The sequence below is a fragment of the Bos grunniens genome, chromosome 2 (assembly GCF_055505025.1).
Source record: "Bos grunniens cultivar Pamir isolate PY7600 chromosome 2, Bosgru_T2T1.0, whole genome shotgun sequence".
In the NCBI taxonomy this organism is placed as follows: Eukaryota; Metazoa; Chordata; class Mammalia; order Artiodactyla; family Bovidae; genus Bos; species Bos grunniens.
Genome location: NC_141166.1, coordinates 1,972,554 through 1,997,130, shown reverse-complemented (window position 1 = coordinate 1,997,130; position 24,577 = coordinate 1,972,554). Strand labels below are relative to the sequence as shown.

The following is a 24,577-nucleotide window of genomic DNA, read 5'->3' as shown; positions in this document are numbered from 1 at the left end:
ATCGTTTCAGGCATCTTTACTGGCAATTCTACTGCTAAATAAAATCAGCTTTTATCCTAAAAACGCATGACTGGTAACTAATGTCGGGGTGGGCGGGAGGGGGTCTAGTCAAGACTGCTCCTCGGGACTTCCCTGGAGGTCCAGGCGCTAAGAAGCCGCCTGCCGACGCACGGGACACGGGTTCGACGCCTGGTCTGGGAAGATCCCACAGGCCGCAGAGCAACTGAGCCCATGCCCCCGAGAACCCGTGCTCCAAAGCAAGAGAAGCCTCCACGCTGCACCCAGAGAAAGCCCACACGGCAACAAAGCCCCAGCACCATCAGGGTAAGTAAATAAATATTAGGGGGAGGAAAAAGAGAGACTTACGGTCAAGGTAAGGTCTGCAAACCCCAGGGAGCAAGGAGCCACCCCTCTCAGCCACCTGGAGGCGCTGGGAGGCGGGTGACAGGGGTGGTGGGCGAGGGCCGGCACCCACCTTGTTGAGGCTGCTGCGGTCGCTGACGCTCTTGGTCAGCTGCTGGATCTCCGCCACCTGGTCAGCCAGCCGCTTCTGTTCATTGAGCTTCTCGGCCAGCGTCTCCAGCTCCGTGAGGGCCAGCTGCAGGGACAGCCTATCCGGGTGGCCCCTGGGCGTGTTCTTCAGCATGTCCTGTGGGGGGCCAGGGGGAGCCAGGACTGAGACCCCCCACCCCAGCAGACCCTCCACTGGCTGGGGCCACAGCCTCAGCCTCCACAGTCCCCACAGAGACCCAGCTGGACAAGGACCCAGCCAGGAGCCCGGGGAGCTGGGGCCTGACAGGGAGCAAGGCCTCGAGAAACAGCCACCGCGTGAGAACGTGAAGTCACGTGACCGGGTGGACCCAGCCCTGACTCACTGACGGAGAGTGTGCGGAGACGAGACCCACTCCTGCAGCTGTCCACTCTGAGGACAGAGGAAAGACGCTGCCGGGGCCCTCGGGGGCTCACCTCCTGACCGAGGACCCCCGGCAATCAAGGGGGCTGTCCCAAGCTCTTGGGGCCAGAGTGGGGGCTGACACTCCCTAGGGAAGCCTGGAGCGCCAAGACCAAAGCCCTCACAGGGCCTCTCTGCCCTGCCAGGGGCCCCAGGGCACTAGATTCCATGTGCCCCCCACCGTTGTGGGCGACTGTCTGCAGCCGTCACCAGGTTCCCACCAGGGGAGGGAAAGGACGCGGTCGCACTGAATGGGCTCCACCCCAGGGGCGAGGAAAGCGGGGCTGGGGGCCGAGCCCCTGCCCACCCTGCACGGCCTTCGTGAGGGCTGTGGATGGCGGGGCAGAGCCAGGCCTCCCACCCGACCCCACCGGGCATGCACCAGCCCTGGTTGCACCCTGCGGGGCGGCGGCCGCCAGAACCGGCTGCGGTACCTGCAGCAGGAGGATGAACTGCGGGAACCTCTGGATGGGCTTCACCATCAGCCCGTAGAGCGTGACGCGGTCGGGGCTGCACACTTGGCGTCGCTGTTGGGGGAGACGGCGTCACTCGCTGAGCGTCTGCGGCGAGAGGCCAGCACCCGGGGCACACCTGTGCCAACCCAGGCTCCTCTCCCCAGCATGCTGGTCAGCCTCGGGCCAGAGGGAAGAGCCAGGGAGGCCCCTGGGTCCGCAGCCAGGGGTCCTTGCCAGCACAGGGGCCCCCTGTGCAACCCCACACCCTCGGGGGCCTGGAGCACCGCGTTAAGGTCTCCGGGCCGAAAGTGCAAGAACTAGGCCCTTCAGCCGTTTATTCAAGAGGCCAGGCCTCTGGAAGGAGCTGAGACCACCTTTCCCTCCACGTCAAGTAAGGTGAACGGGCCCGATCCCAGGGTGGGGTGGTCACGGGGCTTCTCACTGCCCTGGGTGTCGCTTCTGTCTCCACCACGCCACCACCTGCCACCTTGACACCTCGGCCCCCGCAACCCAGGGACGTCCCCACCGGCCTCCGCTTCCACCCAAAGCTTCACCGGCACCCCAATGCCTGCATTATGACATCCCAGGCCCTGGGCTTGAGGCCCGGACCTACCTAAACTGAACTCAGAGGCTCTGCGCCTCTCTCCCGGGCACCCCGTGCCCAGGATCCAGCTGGACTTGCCTCTAACCTTTGCCCACCGCCCTGGTACCTGGAAGACACTCTCCCATCTCCCTCTGTTTCAACCCCACCATTCCCCCAGGACCCGCATCATGTGGCACCCCGTTGAGAAAGCCCCTCCGTCCCTCCGGGATCTAGACTGTGGGTGTGTCTTCTGAGGCTGGGGGTCATGGCCCACCTGTGCCCTCTGCTGGGCAGGGTCTCCGTCTGAATTATGACCGCGCACCAAGGAGAGGGGTGGGGACGTGGCCGCATGGCTACCCCAGGCCTTTAGTCCTTTAAACTCTGTTCTCCACATGACCCCCAGCACTGAGTCCCACCTGAACACCCACCCAAGCCCAGCCCCCTTCAGCAAGACATCACGGCCCTCTTCTTCCTGTCAAAGCTCCAGACCCCATGCGGCTTATAGACCCTCTAATTCTCAATCACCCCCTTAGGGGTGGGGAGCAGGGGCTCATCTCCCGTGGGACTGGGGATGCCCCAGAGGAAAGAAGAGAGGTGCCTGGGCCAGAGAAACGGTGGACAGTGCCCCTCCTCCTGAGAAGCCTCCTTGCCCCCGCCACCGCCGCGCTCTGCTGGGAGGAGCCCCAGACCGCCCCGCACCCACCTTGAGGAACTCGAGGAAAGCAGGCTTGGTGAGACAGGCCTTCTTGATGATGGACATGGCGTTGGTGAAGTTGTTCACGTAGTCGCTGTACACGTCTAGCACCATGGACTTGGAGAACTGAAACAGGCGTGGGGGCAGCCAGGGAGGGTCACATCCAGGCGAGGGGGCGGGCGGCACCCCCACCTCCCCGCAGCCACAGCCCTCCGCTCCCGGGGGGTCTCAGCTACCCTGGAGGTTAGGAATCCTGTCACCTAGTGCGGGCAGCGGACAGGGCGCAGAGAGGCGCAGACACCAGGTCACGGGGGTGCCGGGGAGCCGGGCTGCGGGCAAAGGGAGCGGGCGGGCCTGTGCTTCACGGACCCCTCCAACCCACGCCCCCCACCGAGGACGGTGCTCCCAAAGCGGGCTCTGCTAACCTGACCCTCTCTCACCCCAGGCATCTCTCTGAGGCCCACAGACGTCCGTTTCAGAAACCTTCAATCCCCTCCTTACACAGATGGGGAGCTGAGCCCAAAGGGAGCCCAAGTTTGCAGGGGCGCTGGGAACAGGCAGATCGCCAGGCGTATGACCCAGCGGGCTGGCCCTGACCAGCCTTGGGGTCCTCCCGGGCCGGGCCCTGCTCGGTGTGAGCGCTCCGCGGGGGGGACTTGAGATGGGCCGGGTGGCTGCCCACAGCGGCCAGCCTCCTGGGGGCGAGCACCAAGCCGGGACACGTCTGCCAGGACACGCGGCACGGTGTCGCGCCCTCCCCGGCTTAGGCCGGGCCGACTGGGGCGCTGCTACCCTCGGACCCCGCTGGCGTGGACACGGGGAGCAGAGACGCAGGAGGCCGCCCCGAGTACGCCCGTCAGGGCCGCGGTGTGCGCCTCGGCGGGCCGGGGAGGGGGCTTGGGGACACCTACCGAAGCCACGAAGAGGTCGCCGATCTTCTCGGTGGAGTCCCACTCAGCCACGCGGGAGGACAGGGCGATCTGGAACATGGAGTGGCAGTGCAGGATCTCCTTGACGCGGAAGAACACCGCGCGGCACTTGCGCGCGCTCAGCGCCTTGGGCTCCATCTCCATCAGGGGGTTGCGGTAATCCTGCGGGGCGGCGGCGGCGGGTGAGCGCCCCAAGGCCCGCCCCCACTGCCCTCAGGGCCCCCTGGGCGCGGCCAGCAGAACTCCGTGGACCGGCGCTCCCCACCCCGCCTGGACGGGTCTCCGTGAACGCAGCAGCCTGGGCCTTTCCACCGTCCGCAGCCCACCCCGTGACTTCGGTGGGAAGCTGGGTTTGGGGCAGACGCCTGCCTGCAGGGGGCGCCACGGAGGCAGGCCCCAGGGGCTGGCGCCGATCGGCTCTGCCCACAACTGAGCCAGTCTGCCTGACGGAGCAGGGGCAGCGACGTCACAGTGAGACCAAGAGCCACTGTCTCCAGCCGGCTGTGTCAGAAACACGGGGTATCCTGTCTCCACCTATCCGAGGTCTGGGCCCCTCCACTGTGGATCCAAACTCGGCAAGGGAAGCGAATGTTCCGAGTATTCTCCCACCCCAACAATGCCCCTCCCCGGGGTCCTTACAGACAGCCCACAACATCCCTGAAGAGTCTCTGATTCAGGAACACAAACTAAATAGACCAGGCCGGCACACCTTGGTCATGCAGGGATCTACTCAGCACTTCCTGGGCATTCTGATGGCAAGGGAGCGGGTGAGCCCGACACCCCACCCCAGGAGCTCCCAGACATGGGGAGCTGTGGCCCCTCCCCGGGGATCCCAGAGGGACGAGGAAGCAGGATCTCCTCCAAGCACCAGAGGGCCCACAGTCGCAGGTCCAGGCCTGGGGGCTCAGATGGTAAAGAATCTGCCTGCGGTGCAGGAGACCTGAGTTAGATCTCTGGATCAGGACGATCCCCTGGAGGAGGGCATGGCCACCCACTCCAGTATCCTTGCCTGGAGAACCCCATGGACAGAGGAGCCTGGAGGGCTGCAGTCCGCGGGGCCACAAAGAGTCAGACGTGACTGAGCTCCGTTGGGTTTTCTCTCAGGGCCACGGGACAGACCTCATGTCATTGAACCCCAACGTCGTTTCAGAAAACCCAGTCATCCCGTGAGCACCAAGGCACCTGGAATTCTCGGTCTCCCCCATTCGCAGCTCCTGCTGCTCCATAGAAACACTGGCTTTTGGCTCCTTCCCTTGAAAAATGCCCACAGCCCCCAAACACTCCTTGTAACGTGCCCCTCGCAGGGCTCCCCAAGCCCCTGGAGTCATACCTGGAGGACCCGCTTCAGAGAGTCCACGTAGCTGCCCTCGCTCTGCACGATGGAGCCAAGGATGTGCCTCCGAACCACCTGCTCAGGCAGAGAGCATGATCAGTCAGCACCCGTGCCAAGGGTGCCCAGGTGAGCACCGAGATGGGGAGAGGCGTCGTGACAGCCAGCGGAGCAGCAGGAATTTGTCTCTCCCAGAGCCACTCCTGGACCACTGGAGCCTGGCAGGCTGGCATCACCACCCAGAGCCCCTGCCCACCCACTCCAGACAGACGCCCCATGCTCCCCAGATGGCAGCATGTGGTCCGGGGACGCGGGGACTCCCGGGTCCTGCCTGGTCTCTGCAGGCCCATCCAGGGATTGGGAACCACCACGCTTCTCCACGGGACGTGGTCTCTGGACCACCCTTGTACAGAGCTCTTAGACGGAACTGAAATCTCAGCTCCCGCCACTTACAGATCTGATCCTTAACCTACCCCTCTCCCAAGAGACAGTCCTGAGCGTGTACCCCAACCCTGCTCAAGTGGACTCTGCTTCAGGCTAAGCACCCCAGCCCTTCCCTTCCCCTTTCTCCCCGTCTCAGCCCAAATCAGCACCTCCCCGGGGCGGCCCAACCATCACCCACTCAGGAAGCCCTCACGTGGACACAGCAGCACACGGGGGCGGAGGCGGGGCCTTTGCTGCACACAGGGGCAGGGGGCGGGGCCTTTGCTGCACACGGGGGCAGGGGGCGGGGCCTTTGCTGCACATGGGGGCAGGGGGCGGGGCCTTTGCTGCACACGGGGGCAGGGGGCGGGGCCTTTGCTGCACACGGGGGCAGGGGGCGGGGCCTTTGCTGCACACGGGGGCGGGGCCTTTGCTGCACACGGGGGCGGAGGGCGGGGCCTTTGCTGCACACGGGGGCGGGGGGCGGGGCCTTTGCTGCACACGGGAGCAGGGGGCGGGGCCTTTGCTGCACACGGGGGCAGGGGGCGGGGCCTTTGCTGCACACGGGGGCGGGGGCGGGGCCTTTGCTGCACACCGGTGAACCCATTGTGCAGCAAAGCTGGGACAGGGCCTATGAAAGGTGTCATAGGCAATTGGTGTCTGAGGGGGTAGCCTGCCCACCTTGGCCCGGGGCCGGGAGGGGACCCCCAGTGTGCCCCCGAGCCGTCCTGAGCGCGGCGGTGCAGGTGCCCCCTACCACCATCCCTCCTCACGCTGGGGCACCCTGTGCCTGTTTTCCCACTGCCCTGCCTGGCCTGCGCCTGACTGTGCCACCCCTCCGGCTGTGTGACGAGCCAGGCCACCGCCCCGCGAACGGAAGCTCTGTCCAGGACTCCCAGTCCCCGGGGCGCCCAGAGCAGCCCTCGGCCTCCGCCTGCTGACATGGGGGGCGGTCCTATGCCGCGGGCGGCCAGAAGCTCCCCTGGCCTCTCTCCAGTAGACTCCAGGGGTCCCCACCCCCAGCTGTGAGCACCAAGCATCACTGGACATGGCCAAACGTCCCCTGGGGGCAAAATCACCTCCACTGAGAGCCACTGGCCTAGAGCAACTAACATCGCTGCTCCAAGAAATGAAAGAGGCTCCTGACCCGGCCAACACCAGAAAGGGGAAGCCCGGCTGCTGGGCGGGCAGGTTGGGGTCCCGCCTGGCTCTGAGCTCTGACAGTGACTCACTGCACCAGGGAGGAGGCTGGGGGCCACCACCCCGATGCTGCCAGGGCCCCGGCAGAAGAAAGAGGGAAGGAAGGAGGCAGACGGGTTCCCGAGATGAGAAGTGTGGCCAAATCTCTCATTTTCAAAAGGGGTGCAACCCCAGGATGTCCTGCCAACGCCAACCCGGCTAATCGCTCGATGCATTTGCCACCCCAACGCGTCTTGCCCAGAGCCCTCGTGACCAGAGGGAGGCAGGGTCGCCTCCCAGCCTCGTAGAGGCCAGCCATGGGCAGGACCTCAGTCATGGCTCTGCCACATGGGGTCCCAGGGCACAGGTGCCCTGATCTCGATGTGACCCTCCGGGAGAAGAAGGCACCACCCAAGAGCCAGGCTCCTGGGAAATCTGCAGCGCCTCTGGGTCCGAGCTGACGACAGGTGGGCAGACGGGGGGCCAGGCGCCCCCAGGTCTCCTCCGAGCTGGGTGGGCTCGAGGCTGCCCAGCTCTCTCTTGACTGCAGTCCGTTTCTTCCAATACCTTCATTCTTTTTGCAGGAGCTGCTCTGGCTGCCTCGAGGCTGGGCAGCGAGGGTGCCAGGGGCAGCCCCCCACCCCCGGCACAGCAGCGCCCACCCACGGGGTCCACTGTGTCCAGCGTGGTGCAGGTCGAGTGGGGTCCCAGGAGGCCCCTTGCCCAGCTGGACTCTGCCACTGACTGTTGCCTCACCTTCCAGACCCAGATGGGTGCGGCCCCGGGCAGCAGGCTGGGACCCGCCATCCCACCCCCTGGGGACACCCACACCCCCACAGACCTGCTGCGGGGTCAGGCCGGCTGGCATGGGGCCCAGCTCCGGGGCTGGGGGTTTGATGTCCGAAACGCTGACCTCCAGGAGCCCCATGTCCTCCTCCTCCGAGTCACCTGCAAAGGGAGCTGGGCTGGTGACACATGCCGGGCAAGAAGGACACACCTGCTCAGACTCCAGGAGCCGGAGCCGCCACCTCCGCAGCCCAGGGCCCTGAGACAAGCAGCTCCTCAGAGCGGCTCAGAGGGTGCAGCCCTCCTCGCATCCTCTAGGGAACAGCCTGCCCGGACACACAGGTGAGGGGCGATGGAGCGAGCAGGGAGAAGGCCACGGGGGGCTCAGCTCTCAGGACCCACTCTACCAAGTCCCTGGCCCTGCTCAGACCCGCCCGCTTCTGCCTGCCAAAGGCCAGGCCGCCCATGTCCCCATCACCAGGCACTAAAAATAGTTTTCTTCTGGACGCCGAAAAGAGGGAAGAAAGCAAGCCCTGAGAACAAGCTGTTTGGCTCTGTGTTTTCATCTCCCCCCCCACCAAAAAAGAGATCCAAAAGGGAAAAGGCTCAGCTGGAGTCCAGCAGGGGACATGCACGCGAGTGGGGGCGGCTCTCAGAGGGCAGAGCCGGCAGACAGAGTTGGGTGGAGAGGCAGAGTCAGGCAGGGCGCGGGCCCAGGAGCCGCGGACCCGGGCCCGGAGACACGGGGCCCGGCGCGGCAGACGTGGGCCCAGGGACACGGGGCCCGTGGCCTGCAGCCCTGGGAGCCGGGTCAGCAGCTGGGGCCGCGGGAGGCGGCGCAAGGGAAGAGGGAGGAAAGGCGCCCGGGGCGGGGCGGGGACGGGCTGGCGGGCCTTACCTGAGCAGGAGACGGAGGAGGAGGAGGAGGACGGGCCGCGCCCGGCCGCGGTGGGGTGGGCAAGGGGGAGGGCCCCCTGCCCAGCCCACATGGCCCCCTGGGCCCGGCCCCGCACCCAGCCCGGCCGCCCGGCCCGCGGCTTCCTCTTCCCCCACGCGCCCCGGGGGAACATTCTTGGCCGGTGATTCGAGCCAGCCGTGGCTATTAATAACGCCTCTGGTGGGAGGGTCACTTTAGGAAAGGCTCCGGGCTTGCAGGCGGGGTGGGGAGGGCCCAGGGATGGGGAGGGTGATCAGGGACCGTTCTGGCCAGCCAGCCTGCCCGCCCCGTCCCGGCTCCAGGCCTCTCCGGGTATGGAAGGGCTCCCCGGCCCAGCGTTCCCTCCCTGATCGGAGCCGGGGCTCCCCACACAGCTTGTAGTCAAGCACATGCCATGGCGGGATTAAGCCCATTTCACAGATGAGGGGAAGGACCGGGCAAGGTCACGCGGCCAGGAGGCTGTGGCGCCAGGGCGGCAGCCCTTCACCAAGATGTTGTCCGAGCACCAAACACCTGCTTTCTGGGGCTCCCCCAGGAAGAAGGCCTGCCTCACGGGGCGGGCATCTGTGCTGGGTTCTTCCCACATGCCACTTGGTCATCCCCCTGAGGCCCCCCGAGATGCAGGCCCGATCAGCCCCAACATACAGATGAGGAAACCGAGGCACAGGGAGGCTCACGTGCACAGATTTCAGGAGGGTGCGGAGCCTCACCGTCCTGCCTGGGGTGGACGCCTGCGCTCACGGGGCCCTGAGCCCTCACCCCCGGCCTCACTCCAGCCAGAGGAAGCCTCTTCCGTCCCCTCCACGCCTGTGCATCCCCAGCAAGACACTCACCCACTCTGTGCCTGTTCCCTCGTGTCCAGGTGGGAACAAGACAGCCCTCTGCACCGGTTTGGTGCTTATAAGGATTGAATGAGAAACCGCAAAGCTCTTAGCAGGGTGCCTGGCACCCCAACAGACACTCCACAAACGCTGACTTCTTGAACGTCTCATCCTCCCCACCTCCGGAGCGTTACCCACGCCGGCTCCTCGGCCAGAAGTGCCCGTCCCCACCCTGTGCCTCTGCCCGAGGGCCCTGGGTCTGCTTCTCCTCTGCTCTCAGCCCTGGTCCTTTGTTCCCACGTTCCAGACTCCCTTCCCCACGCTCTCGCCATGGTGCCCCACCGAGCAGCTGGCACCTCCTGTTGCACGCCTGCCTTCCGCACAGTACCGGGCGCTCCTGGGGCAACTCATCTAACAGTGTCCCTGCACTCAGCATGGAGCGTGGCACTTAGCAGGGCTTCCATGAACGCTGGCTGGTGGGGAGGCGGGTGAACGGACACAGGCGCATTCAAAGAGGAGGTCAGGAGGGACTTCCCGCTGGCTCAGCCGATAAGACGTTGTGCTCCCCAGGCGGGGGGCCAGGGTTTGATCCCTGGGCAGGGAACTAGATCCTGCAAGCCCCAACTAAAGTTCCCACGAGCTGCAACTAAAAAGGTCCAGCTCGCCGCAAGGAAGACCTCACGTGAGTCAACGAAGACCCCTTGTGCCCCACTAAGACCCAGCTGAGCCAAATAATAAATATTGAAAAAAAAGCAACGATGAGGCCAGGTGAGTGTGAGAGGCAGGAGGCTGAGGGCAGGGACGCTGAAGGGAGAGGCCCACCGGCCCCAGGAGAGACAGGGCCCGCCTACCAGAGCCTGGGAAGCAAGCTGGCGCCTGTGGGGATCAGGCCCTGGCCCCACCATCAGAGGAGCCCGGACACCCGGCGACCTCGGCCCACGTGCCCCAGCGCCTCACCCAGGACGTCCTTCCTGTGCAGAAAAGACACTTTGCGCATGACGGCGATCCGCGTCTTCTCCAGCCCGTCCTTGGTCCCGCTCTTGGCCGCCTTCATGAGCTGGGTCATCTGGGCAGAAGCAGAGGGGCTCGTCAGGGACGTGGGAGGAGGCCTGGGGACACCTGCCACCACCCAGGGGGGGAGCCCGGAGCCCACCCCCTCCCAGGGCGCTGGCAGCTGAGGCCAAGGGCGGGGCCACCCCGAGCCTCCTGGGAAGGGGCTCACATCGTGGGGGCCTCCCTGGGGTCACCCTCTTAGGGCAAGAGGACTTCCTCACCCAGCTGTTTATCTTGAGGGTCCAGTTAAGGACATGGAGGGACACTGGGAACAGCCTCGAGGCCTGGAGTCCTAGGCCTGGTTCAAGTTCCAGCCCCACTGCCCCCTGGCCGCCCGACCCTAGACGAGACACTCAACGTCCCTGAGCCTCAGTTTCCCCCAAGACCCACCAGGGCCTGAGGACTGAACGGACAGGGTGCAGGCGAGCACGCCGACCGTAAACGGGTGGCACAAGTGCCCGGGTTCCCTTCAGGGCTCACGACGACCGCAGGGGCTCCCTCCATCCCACTGGGGGCACCCCTCCCCCGCCCAGACAGCCACGCTTCTGCTGAGCCTCTGCCTGGGAACCGGGGAGGCTGGGCGCCACAGAGCTGGGCACAGCTTCCCCGGGCGGGCACAGGCCCAGGATGGGGGTGGCAGCCTCACCTCCCCTAACCCACTGCCTTGTCCCCTCAGCCAGGCCACCTCGCCCCCCAGCGAGGCTGCTTCCCCAACGCACGGCCAGTGCTGGAAGTTTCTGCAAGGCAACCCCACTGCCCAACAAGGCAGATGCCAGCCACACGTCACGACTGGCACTTGAGAGCTGACTGGTGCAGTGGAGGACCTCAAGTCCTGGTGATATTTAATTTTAATTAACTTAAACATGAAGAGCCACATGGCCATCACAATGGACAGTGTAGTTCTAGGAAACCGCCTCCTCCCTGAAGCTCTCTGCTGCAAGTGGGGAGCACTCATCTGGGGGGCCCTGTTCTCTACCCTCACTATCACCATCCTCCAATCCATCTCCCAGTCCCCACTGTAGGAGCCCTGGCACTTCTCGAGGGTCTGGGCCAGGAAGGCTTGCTGAACACCCAGTGGGCGCTGAGGCTGCAGGCTTTCAGAACAAACCAATTCTCTGGAAATAAGCAACAGCCAGTGGGGGTGGAGTGCGGCTGGGGAGGGAAGGGAAGCTCCCAGGCCCCTCCCTGCACCTAAATGGTTCGACTGTAGAGCAGTGATTCTCGGCCTTTCGGAGAGATGGTGGGGGTACCACACGTGCCTGTGAGAATCTAATGAGAGAGACAGATGCTGACCCCAGAAACTGCACAGAGATGCCCACCCTCCTCTGGGGGGTCATACTCCCAGATGGAGGCCTTGGTCCTGGAGCCCAGTTCCTGTCTCAGCAGAGAGCCATTGGGGGGCTGCCCTAGGAACCCCCAAAGTGGTCTTTGGAGGAACCATCAGAAGCTCTTCCTGGGCAAAAAAAAGAGCAACAGGCAAACATGCAAGAGGCATCAACCTACTGGGTCAACCTGCCACCTCCTCCATCGCATGGCGCTGAGGACGGGACAGGCCAGGAGAGCACCCTGGCCCCCACACTGCCCTCCACCATTGCACGGCGCTGAGGTTGGGGCAGCCCGGCCACCTCCACCATTGCACGGCGCTGAGGACGGGGAGACCCGGGCCGACTCGGGGGACAGGCCGGGAGAGCACCCTGGCCCGCACACCGCCCTCTACCATCGCACAGCGCTGAGGACGGGACAGGCCAGGAGAGCACCCTGGCCCGCACACCGCCCTCCACGCGCTCTCTGCAGCCGCTGGGCTGAGGCTCCCTGAGAAGTCACACCTGCCCCTGCCCCCAGCACGGGCTCTCAGAGGGGCTCCGAATAAGGGACCTGCAAACTTTAAAGCGCCTCTCCCCCTTCTCCGGAGACGCCTCTGGTTCTGAGGAATGGGCTAGGCCGCAGGACGGAGGGCGAGCAGGCTCTGATTCCTACAGACCCAGGCTCGAGTCCCAGCTCAGCTGCTGACCGCTGCTGTGACCACCAGCCACTCACCAGCCTCACTGATGCTAAACGGCAGGTGTAGGGTGGCGGCCTCCCAGGCACCCGGGGAGAAAACGGTCAGACACACATGTACCATCGGTCAATGCGCTCTGAGCTCTGGGGTGGCGCCCAGCGCAGCACTGAGCGCAGGACAGATATGAGCTCACATCCCCCGGGGACCGGCTCTCTTACTGCCACCACCTCACAGGCAAGGAACCCGAAGCTCAGAGAGGTCAAGAGGCCTGCCTGGGACCACATGGTGAGCCAGGGGCAGAACTGGGACTCAGATGCAGGCCTGTAGGGCCCACGGCGCATAGTAGCTGCTCAGTGAATAGAGCCCACTGCTGTCGGCAGCGCCCCCTACGCTGAAGCAGGAGTCCCAGTGAAGAAGTGGCGCTGAGGCTTCTCACTCTGGCCTCCTAACCCCGGGGCTCTCTGAACAGCTCAGAGGGGGAGGGATGTTAAACATCACCAACAGTCACACTTTGCAAGGTGTGACCCAGACCCACCTAGCCAGAGTCATCCCATTTGCAGACTCCCAGGCCTTGACCCAGATTGGCAGAATCAGGCTCTTTGTGAGTGGAGCTCAGGAATGTGTGTTTTTCAAAGCACCCAAGGGATTCTGAGGGCCCTGAAGCTTGAGAGCCCACCCAGGAATTCCCATAGACAGATAAGGGGTCACTGAAGGGTGGGGAGAAAGAAAGGCGAGGACGTGGACAGGAGCAAGCCAGCCGGCAGCGTCAGCCAAGGCAACTGGTGCAAGGCGCCGACAGGGCCCGGGGCTCGAGGCATCCCACCCTCTGCGGCCCCCGAAGCAGCAGGAAAGGCCCTTGGGCACCCCCAGACTCGGAGGGACAGGCAGACAGTACCTTACAATCGCACTTGTGCTTCAGCTCCTGCATGTCTCTCCCCCCGACTCTTAGAGCCAGGATGTCTCTCTTAGTCCTGACGCATCTCTCCTTTAGCCTAGTCAGGTCTGGAGAAAGCTGGAGCCCCAGGCGGCCAAGCAGAAGGAGCAGGTGAGGGGCAGGGCAGGCAGCAGACCAGACACGGCGACAGAGGAGAAAGGAGACTCGGGTGAGGCAGCGGAGAGACAGCTTGGGGCAGCGGGATGGGGGCCTGGGGACCAGTGGGCTGCTGCTTGGGGTCAGCTCCAGCAGCGTCCAGCCCGACACGCAAGCCAGCTGGGGGTCGGGGCTCAGGAGCTGGGGGCAGGGCGCGGGGAACAGCCCAGGCCCCTTCCCAGCGCTCAGAGGACAAGAGCTGTGTCTCCGTTATCTCCCCGTCTGGGGGGCCCAGCGTGGCGCTCCTAACATAGGAAGCTCTCGGTGAGTTTCTGAGATGGAAGGGTGGTAGGTGTCTGGCTGGGTGGGTGACAGACAGATGGTAGATGGACAGGCCCACGGATGAATGGATGGACAGATGACTGGATGATTCTACACCTGGGCAAATGGGTAGAGGGACAGACAGACAGTCGTAAATGAATAAAAGCGCGGATGGATTAGTGAGTGGACGGAAGCAGTGCTATGCTGGCAGACAGTCAACCCATGGTTCTCCAGGAACAAGCGCTCTGCTCTGTTGTATTTCCTGGTGGGAACACACGCGCCACGGACATTTTCAGGCTGCCGATGTGACGTCACTGAACGTGAGGCTGGGAAGGGATGCGCACATTTGGTTCTTGAGCTCTTACGAGCTAGGACGAACTGGCTGGAGCCAGTCTCTTGGAGGAAGGGTGGACGGACAGAGGGAGGAACAGCTCGGGGAGGAAGGGGCGGGCGACTGGATGGAAGGACAGGGGCTGACTGGCTTCGTACTATCTGGGGAGATGGGCAGAGATGCACGAACAGACAGCCACTCAAACGCATGAACTACAGGAGCAAGGGTGGCATTTGGCAAGGTACAGAGACGACCAAGACTGGAACTTACAGGAAAGCAGACAAGCAGAGGGAACAAAAGCATGAGCGAGAGGCAGGGAGGCTACTCTCAAACCTCTGCTCCCGCTCACCAGCTGCAGAGTCTCTACCTCGCTGAGTGACAGCTTCCTCGCAGGTGAAGTGGCCATAGAACCCAGCTCACAGTATCATTAAGGTTAAACAGACAAAGCAGACAGAACCTAGAGCTCAGTGCGTTCAAACTAATGCAAGCTAGTGTTCTTGGACTGTCTCTCAAATACCAAGTGCCCAATACTTGTTGAATGGATGGACAGTTGGCTGGATGGACGGATGGACAGATGGATGGATGGATGGATGACTGGACACGGTATTTTCTTTCCAACCCAATGTGATGCTGAGTTGGGGTTCTACCACTTACGGGTGCGTGGCCTTCACCACATCATTTAACCTCTCTGAGGTTCTGTTGCTCAGGTTCTCTGATCCTAACAAAATGAGACTCTTTTTTTAATGAGATTCTTAAAGCAAATGATATACAAACCACTCTGAGGTCTCAGGAACAATAAATGAAACTGCTCCGTAAGCTGTACCACACTGGGCAAAGGTTCGCTATTGATAGGCAAAGTAGCGGGACAGGGAAAGTCCTGAGAGTTACTCAGACTCCAAAAAAACTGGAGTCCTGTTGCATCTGCAAAAAAGACTGACGTGACACAATCCTGAAGGCCCCGGGCCTCCGCCTCTCTGACCCTGAGGGTCAGAAGGACTAGGTCAACTGCAGCGGCCAGATTGGAGTCAACCAGCTGAGCTCCCAGCTGGCTCTGCCGCCCAGGCCTCTGACGGCCAGACCACGGTCACCTTAATTATGAAGAAGTCCCAGTCAGAAAAACGTTCAGTGCAGCTCATTTCACAGCTGGAAAAGGCACCTCCCACTGACCGTGGCCCTCGCGAACCTGGACCAGGCTTCCGCTTAGGTCTGGTCAGGGGCTGCTGAGGCGTCCCTCTGCAGACCCTCAGTCATTCTCTTTGGCAAAAGTCCGCCCGCCGGGGGTTGGCCTGGCCAGACCCCTGCAGGAGGGGCTCCCCTGGTTCTTTCACAGCTGCACAGGGTGCCAGGCCCATCAGTCTCTGAGGGCAGGACCCGACACAGCCCATCTCTGCTGTCCGAGGCCCCGGAGCGCACAGCACGCAGGCAAGCAGAGCAGCGGCTGCCGTGCAAGGCGTGGGGGCAGATGCACCCCCGCAGGTCAGGAGGGGCTTGGGGGGGGGGGGCGCCTGGGCAGGTGGGTGTCAGAGGAAAAGCCCTCCACCATCTGCAGGGACCTGCTCTTCAGGGAGCAGGTGGGCCGTGCCCGAGGCCAGGGAAGAAGTCCTCACGGTAAGAAATTCCAAGAAGGCTGCCTCGCCATCTGTGTGCTGAGGAGGAGCTGGAGTGGGTGCGGGACACAGCCCCACAGGCAGCCCCCCGTGTGTGCTGAGGAGGAGCTGGAGGGGGTGCGGGACACAGCCCCACAGGCAGCCCCCCGTGTGTGCTGAGGCGGAGCTGGAGGGGGTGCGGGACACAGCCCCACAGGCAGCCCCCCGTGTGTGCTGAGGCGGAGCTGGAGGGGGTGCGGGACACAGCCCCACAGGCAGCCCCCCGTGTGTGCTGAGGAGGAGCTGGAGGGGGTGCGGGACACAGCCCCACAGGCAGCCCCCCGTGTGTGCTGAGGAGGAGCTGGAGGGGGTGCGGGACACAGCCCCACAGGCAGCCCCCCGTGTGTGCTGAGGAGGAGCTGGAGGGGGTGCGGGACACAGCTCCACAGGCAGCCCCCCGGGGCCCACCTGGGGCCAGGCCAAGCTGAGGGCTCTCCCAGCGTTTCTCAGAGCTCTCTGTGGGCCCCCCTGCCACCCCTGGGGACCCAGGGCTGTTAAAAAGCAGGTGGCCAGGCCCCATCCAGCCCTGGAGCTGGGAGTGAGGCCCCAGTGTCTGCAAGTTCAACCACCTGCCCCCATGATCCCGATGCCCATGGGAGAGGCCAAACTCCACATTCCTCGCCTCCTGCCCAGACAGGGCCCAACGCTTCCCTCTTGGTCCCCAGCAAGAAGGCAGGGGGCCAGGAACGCGGCCACGGGGGACTCGGAGGGACAGCCAGAGGCTTAGGACAAGGACTGGCCCAGGCCTGGAGTCCCACCTGCCCGCACTCTCCAGAGCTGCGCTGGGCACACAGGGCCCACCCTCCTCTCAGGAGGCTCCCCTTGGGGCATGGCGGCTTCACACCTTGAAAGCGCAGAAGCAGGAAGGGGCCTGTTCCCCAGCTCTCGCCTGGGCCATTCCTCCCACCAGGGACCCCCTTCTCCTCCGGCTCCTGCCGCCTGGCTCCCAGCCACCTCCCTTGGAAACCTCCTGTGATCAGGCCCATCCAATCCCACCTGCATCAGGCAGGCAGCCATAGGAATGCGGGCTCATGTTGACAGAAAGGCCTGTTTTCCTTCATTTATGACAAACCATTTCGGACTTGGCGTCTCCTCCTAGAGCACACGGTTTGCCGGAGCCTGGGTCGGGTCTTCCTGCCCCCGGACCCCACCAGCACCCTAAGAGGTGCCAGAGATGCTTGACTTCTCTGTTAGCAAGAGGCCAAGGCCGCTTTCTGTGGCCCTGCCGAGGGGACTGGCCAAGAGGAGACCGGGGCCCAGGGGACCCCTGCTCAGGCCCTGGCTTCCCGAGGACTGGGGCACCTTCTTCATCTGAGTAAAGTCTGAGGAGACCAGGACCCAGGGGTCACGTGCTCAGGCCCTGGCTTCCCGAGGACTGGGGCGCCCTCTTCATCTCAATAAAGTCTGAGGAGACTGGGGCCCAGGGGTCACGTGCTCAGGCCCTGGCTTCCCGAGGACTGGGGTGCCCTCTTCATCTCAATAAAGTCTGTCTGAAGACTCCCAGGTGTGGGTGCTGCTCTGGCCTGCACCCCTCTCCCCTAGGGGATCCCCAAACTGGGAAAGGGGCGGGAGGCACTCTGGAACATGGAGTTGGACACCACCCATAATCCAGCCCAGGCCTGAGGACCGTGCCTGGTCCCTGCCCTCCCTGTGGGCAGGACTCGCTAACACCTCAGCCCACCTGCCTGCTCCGGTCTTTTCCGAAAAGGAACCTGCGAGGGACCCAGTCACCTCCGGTTGGGCAGGCCTGTCTCAGAGAAGCGGCTCCCATTAAACCCCAAATCTCAGCGTGGATACAGTGTGCCTTTCAGTGGGTCCTATAGAGCAGAGGAGCCTGGCAGGCTACAGCCCGTCCATGGGGTCACACAGAGTCAGACACGACCGGGGACCGAACAGCAGCACAGAAGAGACAGGACGGGCAAGACTGTCGCAGGGGAGGGGGAGCCGGGCAGTCCACCCTCTGGGCTTCCGCGGCTCCTTCCGTGAAGTCAGCAGCAGGAACTGCGTTCCAGGAGGGAACACCAGAAGCTACCAACGCGCGGCTGGCACTCTGAAAGGCTTTGGAAAAGAAGCCCTCTGGCAGCTCTGTCTCAGCCCGCTTGGTCACCTCCCCAGGGCAGAGGGCTATGGGGTCTAGGACTGATCTGAGAAGCAGAGTTGAATTGATCCACGTATGTGCTAAGTCGCTTCAGTCGTGTCCAACTCTGTGCAACCCCATGGACCGCAGCCTGCCAGGCTCCTCTGTCCCTGGGGTTCTCCATGGCATGGGTTGCCATGCCCTCCTCCAGGGGATCTTCCCGACCCAGGGACGGAACCCGCGGCTCTTGTGTCTCCGGCACTGGCAGGCGGGCTCTGCACCACTGTGCATGTGTCAGTCCATCAGCTAGGCTGCCCAAGCGTGGCGATGAGGACGATTCTGAAGCCGGATCTGAGTTCGTGAGCATCCTTATCAGTTGCCGGGTCTGCCACAGGCACTGACCACGCCCATTCTCAGTACAGGGTGCGCCGTGGCCAACCAGCAACACGGGTGAGATACCCGGGCCACTGCTCCCTCTCTCACCACACACTCCTGGGAGTCACTGAGGCTTAGCTACAAGTCTCAGCCTTGGCCCTCACCACCCGGCTCTCGGGGGCCTGCGGCTGGGGTGACAGATACCCCCACCCTTCACCTTGGGCTGGAAGGACACTCGGTGCTTGGTGGGCTCTGCCTCTGGCTTGGCCTCCTCTCCCGAGTCCTCGCTGTAGCTCTCGAACTCGCTGGAGCTCCAGCCTAGGTCCTCCGGCTCCTGGGGCGCCCTGTCCTGGCGCGCATCCTCGTAGGGCTGGTTCCTCTCCGCCTCTGCTGGCCAAGAGACGAGGCTGGTGAGCAGAGGTCCTGAGGCCAAGCCCAGCAGACCCAGATTCTGAACTCAAGGGGGCAGGCGGCTGCGGGGAGCCAGTCAGGGTGGACCTCCAGCTCTGCTTCCTGGTCCATAAGCGGGGGGCAAGGAGAACACGACATCCACCCCACAGAGTGAGAAGGGCGTGAAAAATGCAGAAAAGCACAAGAAATGAGCCTGGCACATAACAGGCTCAACAACATCCTCCTGGCGGGGGAGACAGATTGGGAGTCCGGAACATGTACACACGGCTGTATGTAAAACAGGGAACCAACACGGACCTCCCGCACAGCAGAGACGTGTGTGCTCCGGCCCTGAGTTGTGTCCGACTCTTTGAGACCCCAAGGACTATGTAGGCTCCTCCGTCCATGGGATTTCCCAGGCAAGAAAACTGGAGTGGGTAGCCTATTCCTTCTCCAGGGAACCTTCCCAACCCAGGAATCAAGCCTGCGTCTCCTGTACTGCAGACGCTTTACCGCTGAGTCACTGGGAAGCCCTATTGCACAGAGAACTCTGCTCAACACTTTTTAATAAGCGAAACGGGAAAAGAAAGTGGGAAAGAACCGATACGTGTGCGTGTGTAACTGAATCGCTTTGCTGTACGCCTGAAACTAACACATTGTTCATCAACTCTGCTCCAACAGAAAACCAAAGTTAAAAAATAAATTGCTTCCCCCTATGGGCGTCACCTTTCCAGGATCTGAGCGCTCATCCTGGCCTCTTTGGCATTTTTTAGTGGAAAAGAGAAGACCTAGGACCCAGTCCTGACTCAGGCCCTCAACTCTGGCCCCAGCACCCTTGGGGGGCACGCGGGCAGTGAAGATGGTCTGGACCATTGAACGACTGGGGTCCCTCGCCCCACATCTGAGTTCCCCGTGAGGCTCCAGGACGGCCCAGTAGAGGGCGCGCCTGGCCCAGCGTCCAGGAGTGTCCCCTCTTCTTCCACTGACTCACGGGAAACTGCGGGACAGAGACCTGGGAGTCCTTTGGCCTGGAGGGACAGGCGACATCAGGGCTGGGCCCTCTGTGGCCCCTGTAAACGCGGGTTTGAGATGCTGCTTCCAAGACGGGAAATCCACTTTCCTGGGCCCAGAACCCAGGGTCCCAGCCTAGCCTCCACTTCACTGATGGGGTTCACGTCCTGGGCTGTTACCTGGAGAATAACTAAACCACAGGCCTCGCAAAGGTGAGACCAGACTCCCAGAACCGCACGAAGGTGAAAATGCTTGCTGTCTACTCAGAAGAAAGGGCACTGGGATGGGTTTTAAATTAAAATTAAAAAAAAAATCTGCTCAGAAACCACGCATACTGAAGAGCTGAGAACTTTGGTTTTCAGAGCTGTCTCTGCAAAATGGGGATAATAAGAAGCTGAAAGGTGAAGGAAATAAAAAACAGAGATGAAAAGCCCTTAGCCAAGAGCCTGGTACATGGCAGGCACCCAGCAAAGAGCAGCTGGTCCTGACTCATGGGGGCTCTGGGTGAGCTTGAGTGTCTCCGCACTGACCCCAAGCCTCCACCTCCCAACACAGGGCAGCTGGGGGTGAGGGCTCTGGCGAGACTGTCAGCCAAAGAGCAGAACAGATACACCGGGCTTAGCTGGAGACTCTGGTCCCAGGATCAGGAGGGAGCACAGAGTTATTTTTTCAGCAAAACATAATAGTGACCAGTGTCTCCAGAGAGTCGAGCGGCTAGAGACCAGGCTGTGGCCTTTCCTGGGGTGACTGTCCCGTTACTGCAGCAGAGGCTCCAAGACCCATGAGCCAAAGGGCAGAGCTCAGTTCCTGGGGCGCCCCGGAGCAGGAACCACGAGGCACCCACTTCCCCTGACTTCTAGGCCTGGCCACCTACAGCTACATGCCAGGTCCTCCCAACGGTCCTTGGGGCCCGGAACTACCACCTCCTTCTATCAGACAAACGAGACCAACGGAGCCCCAAGTCAGGCAGTGAGCGGGAAGGGGGCTCCATCCACCCACCGCGCTGCCTTCCACAGAGGCCATGCTCACAATCCCCAGGCTCGTTGAGAAACACTGTCTCCAGTGGAGACAGAGTCACCAAATCCCTGAGTCTTCAGGGGCCTCACAGAGGTCTGCTTCCCCACCTCCAGCCCCGGCCAGCACCTTGGGCTTCACTAACGCTCAAGATCATGGCCTGTTTCAAAGCACTCACCGCCACCCGCTCAGGGCTCCGCATCAGCCCCCTCGTGGTGTCCTCACGGCAACCCCAGGAGGCAGCTAGCACTGCCCGATTTTACAGATGCAGCGAACGGGCCCCGAGAGGATAGGCAGAAGTTCTGTGCTGCCACCCTCCCCGAAGTCCTACAAGCTCAGGGGGACATTCTGATTTCATGTGAAGAAGCCGAAGCCCAAGGCACAGAACCTGTGCCCGAGTCAGTGGCAGCGCCCGGGTCAGAACCCAGGGCTGTGTGTCCCCTGCCTGTGTGGTCTGCACCACAGTGGACACCCTCCCCATGCAGGGCCCACGGAGCCCACAGGCCACGCAGAGCATTGCTGGGCCTTGGCTGGTATGACGCACACAGCAAGAGCGCTTCTTGTGGGGTGCACCTGCTGAGGGCCGGCCACAGCCTCGAGAGAGAGCGGGTGTCCCAGGGCAGGGACCCCGGTCCTCAGTTTGCAGGCTTGGAGCTGTCCTGCCCATCTCAGAGTAAACTGCAGGACATGCCATATCCCCACACAGGGGCGCCCAGCAAAGACTGTGACCAAGTAATGACTGGCTTGATTGGATTCAGGAGGGAGAACAGCCCAAAGGGGCCAAATAATGGCCTCAGGCCACTCAGCTCTCCCGGCTCGGGCACCTTCCTATACCCACCCTTTCCCACTCTTCCAGATCCGAGAGAGCCATAAGCAGGAAAGGGCTCCAGGCTCCTCCAGGGATCAGCTTGCTCAGTGATGCCCGGATCATAGGCCCAGCCTCCCAGTTGCTGGAACGGGCGTCAGGAGTGTGCCTCCGGGGACCCTGGGCCTTGCCTTGCCCCCCGTTGGACCATACGCTCCCAGCATAGTTGCGGCTGCCCTGTCAGACTGCTGCTGCTGCTGCTAAGTCACTGCAGTTGTGTCCGACTTTGTGCGACCCCTCAGGTGACCAGTATATCTACTACTGCGGGCAGGAATCCCTCGGAGGAAAAGAGTCCGAAATGCAGTACTTGGATGCAATCTCAAAAATGACAGAATGATCTCTGTTCGTTTCCAAGGCAAATCATTCAATATCACAGTAATCCAAGTCTATGCCCCAACCAGTAACGCTGAAGATGCTGAAGTTGAACAGTTCTATGAAGACTTACAAGACCTTTTAGAACTAACACCCAAAAAACATGTCCTTTTCGTTATAGGGGACTGGAATGCAAAAGTAGGAAGTCAAGAAACACCTGGAGTAACAGACAAATTTGGCCTTGGAATATGGAATGAAGCAGGGCAAAGACTAATAGAGTTTTGCCAAGAAAATGCACTGGTCATAGCAAACACCCTCTTCCAACAACACAAGAGAAGACTCTATACATGGACATCACCAGATGGTCAACACCAAAATCAGATTGATTATATTCTTTGCAGCCAAAGATGGAGAAGCTCTATACAGTCAACAAAAAGAAGACCGGGAGCTGACTGTGGCTCAGACCATGAACTCCTTATTGCCAAATTCAGACTGAAATTGAAGAAAGTAGGGAAAACCACTAGACCATTCAGGTATGACCTAATTCAAATCCCTTATGATTATACAGTGGAAGTAAGAAATAGATTTAAGGGACTAGGTCTGATAGATAGAGTGCCTGATGAGCTATGGAATGAGGTTCGTGACATTGTACAATGTCATTGTACAGGGATCAAGACCATCCCCATGGAAAAGAAATGCAAAAAAGCAAAATGGCTGTCTGGGGAGGTCTTACACATAGCTGTGAAAAGAAGAGAAGTGAAAAGCAAAGGAGAAAAGGAAAGATATAAACATCTGAATGCAGAGTTCCAAAGAATAGCAAGAAGAGATAAGAAAGCCTTCTTCAGCGATCAATGCAAAGAAATAGAGGAAAACAACAGAATGGGAAAGACTAGAGATCTCTTCAAGAAAATCAGAGATACCAAAGGAACATTTCATGCAAAGATGGGCTCGATAAAGGACAGAAATGGTATGGACCTAACAGAAGCAGAAGATATTAAGAAGAGATGGCAAGAATACAGAGAAGAACTGTACAAAAAAGATCTTCATGACCCAGATAATCACGATGGTGTGATCACTCACCTAGAGCCAGACATCCTGGAATGTGAAGTCAAGTGGGCCTTAGAAAGCATCACTATGAACAAAGCTAGTGGAGGTGATGGAATTCCAGTTGAGCTGTTCCAGGTCCTGAAAGATGATGCTGTGAAAGTGCTGCACTCAATATGCCAGCAAATTTGGAAAACTCAGCAGTGGCCACAGGACTGGAAAAAGTCAGTTTTCATTCCAATCCCAAAGAAAGGCAATGCCAAAGAATGCTCAAACTACCCCACAATTGCACTCATCTCACACGCTAGTAAGGTAATGCTCAAAATTCTCCAAGCCAGGCTTCAGCAATATGTGAACCGTGAACTTCCTGATGCTCAAGCTGGTTTTAGAAAAGACAGAGGAACCAGAGATCAAATTGCCAACATCCGCTGGATCATGGAAAAAGCAAAAGAGTTCCAGAAAAACATCTATTTCTGCTTTATTGACTATGCCAAAGCCTTTGACTGTGTGGATCACAATAAACTCTGGAAAATTCTGAAAGAGATGGGAATACCAGACCAGCTGATCTGCCTCTTGAGAAATTTGTATGCAGGTCAGGAAGCAACAGTTAGAACTGGACATGGAACAACAGACTGGTTCCAAATAGAAAAGGGAGTACGTCAGGGCTGTATATTGTCACCCTGCTTATTTAACTTCTATGCAGAGTACATCATGAGAAACGCTGGACTGGAAGAAACAAGCTGGAATCAAGATTGCCGGGAGAAATATCAATAACCTCAGATATGCAGATGACACCACCCTTATGGCAGAAAGTGAAGAGGAATTCAAAAGCCTCTTGATGAAGGTGAAAGTGGAGAGTGAAAAAGTTGGCTTAAAGCTCAACATTCAGAAAACGAAGATCATGGCATCCGGTCCCATCACTTCACAGGAAATAGATGGGGAAACAGTGGACACAGTGTCAGACTTTATTTTTCTGGGCTCCAAAATCACTGCAGATGGTGACTGCAGCCATGAAATTAAAAGATGCTTACTCTTTGGAAGGAAAGTTATGACCAACCTAGATAGCATATTCAAAAGCAGAGACATTACTTTGCCAACAAACGTCTGTCTAGTCAAGGCTATGGTTTTTCCTGTGGTCATGTATGGATGTGAGAGTTGGACTGTGAAGAAGGCTGAGCGCCAAAGAATTGATGCTTTTGAACTGTGGTGTTGGAGAAGACCCTTGAGAATCCCTTGGACTGCAAGGAGATCCAACCAGCCCATTCTAAAGGAGATCAGCCCTGGGATTTCTTTGGAAGGAATGATGCTGAAGCTGAAACTCCAGTACTTTGGCCACCTCATGTGAAGAGTTGACTCATTGGAAAAGACTCTGATGCTGGGAGGGATTGGGGGCAAAAGGAGAAGGGGACGACAGAGGATGAGATGGCTAGATGGCATCACTGACTTGATGGATATGAGTCTGAGTGAACTCTGGGAGTTGGTGATAGACAGGGAAGCCTGGCGTGCTGCAATTCATGGGGTCGCAAAGAGTTGGACACGACTGAGCAACTGATCTGATCTGATAGACAGCAGTCCACCAGGCTCCCCCGTCCCTGGGATTCTCCAGGCAAGAACACTGGAGTGGGTCGCCATTTCCTTCTCCAGTGCATGAAAGTGAAAAGTGAAAGTGACGTTGCTCAGTCATGTCTGACTCTTAGCAACCCCATGGACTGCAGCCTTCCAGGCTCCTCCATCCATGGGATTTTCCAGGGAGTGGGTGCTCCTCAAATGCAGGGGCTTGAGATGGGGAGCCCCTGAAGACAGGCAGAATCGTGTTGTAGAAAAAGCAGGACCAAACAGATGTCTATTCGAATTCTGGCTGTGTGATCTGGGGCTGGTGGCTTAACCCTCTCTGATGTGACTGTCAACTGGAGCCATAGGCCCTACCCAACCAATCTCTCAGGTTGATTGAACAGGGGGAGCAACTGTGCTTCATCTGTCATAAAATGCCATCCAAATCCTTTGGAGTGAAGGGACAGAG

The 24,577-nt window shown here is 60.5% G+C and overlaps 1 protein-coding gene across 29 annotated transcripts in view; it reads right to left on the bottom strand.

The window, feature by feature from the left end:
• The window catches only part of ARHGEF10L (Rho guanine nucleotide exchange factor 10 like), a 168,867-nt gene that overhangs the window by 63,844 nt on the left and 80,446 nt on the right, over positions 1-24,577 (bottom strand). For 14 of the 29 annotated variants that reach the window (XR_015150051.1, XR_015150052.1, XR_015150053.1 and 11 more), the window contains 8 exons: positions 18,139-18,311; positions 10,047-10,155; positions 7,387-7,493; positions 4,944-5,021; positions 3,596-3,775; positions 2,694-2,810; positions 1,387-1,479; positions 476-649 (listed from right to left, as the gene is read on the bottom strand). Coding sequence is in view for 26 of the 29 variants with exons in the window: in XM_086364355.1 (XP_086220481.1) it covers positions 476-649; positions 1,387-1,479; positions 2,694-2,810; positions 3,596-3,775; positions 4,944-5,021; positions 7,387-7,493; positions 10,047-10,155; positions 18,139-18,311 (1,031 nt within the window). In the remaining 3 variants the exon portion in view is untranslated. Of the gene's footprint in view, positions 1-475; positions 650-1,386; positions 1,480-2,693; positions 2,811-3,595; positions 3,776-4,943; positions 5,022-7,386; positions 7,494-8,229; positions 8,417-10,046; positions 10,156-13,036; positions 13,154-18,138; positions 18,312-24,577 lie in introns of those variants that run through there. The other 15 variants (XM_086364407.1, XM_086364472.1, XM_086364568.1 and 12 more) reach the window with 4 other exon arrangements.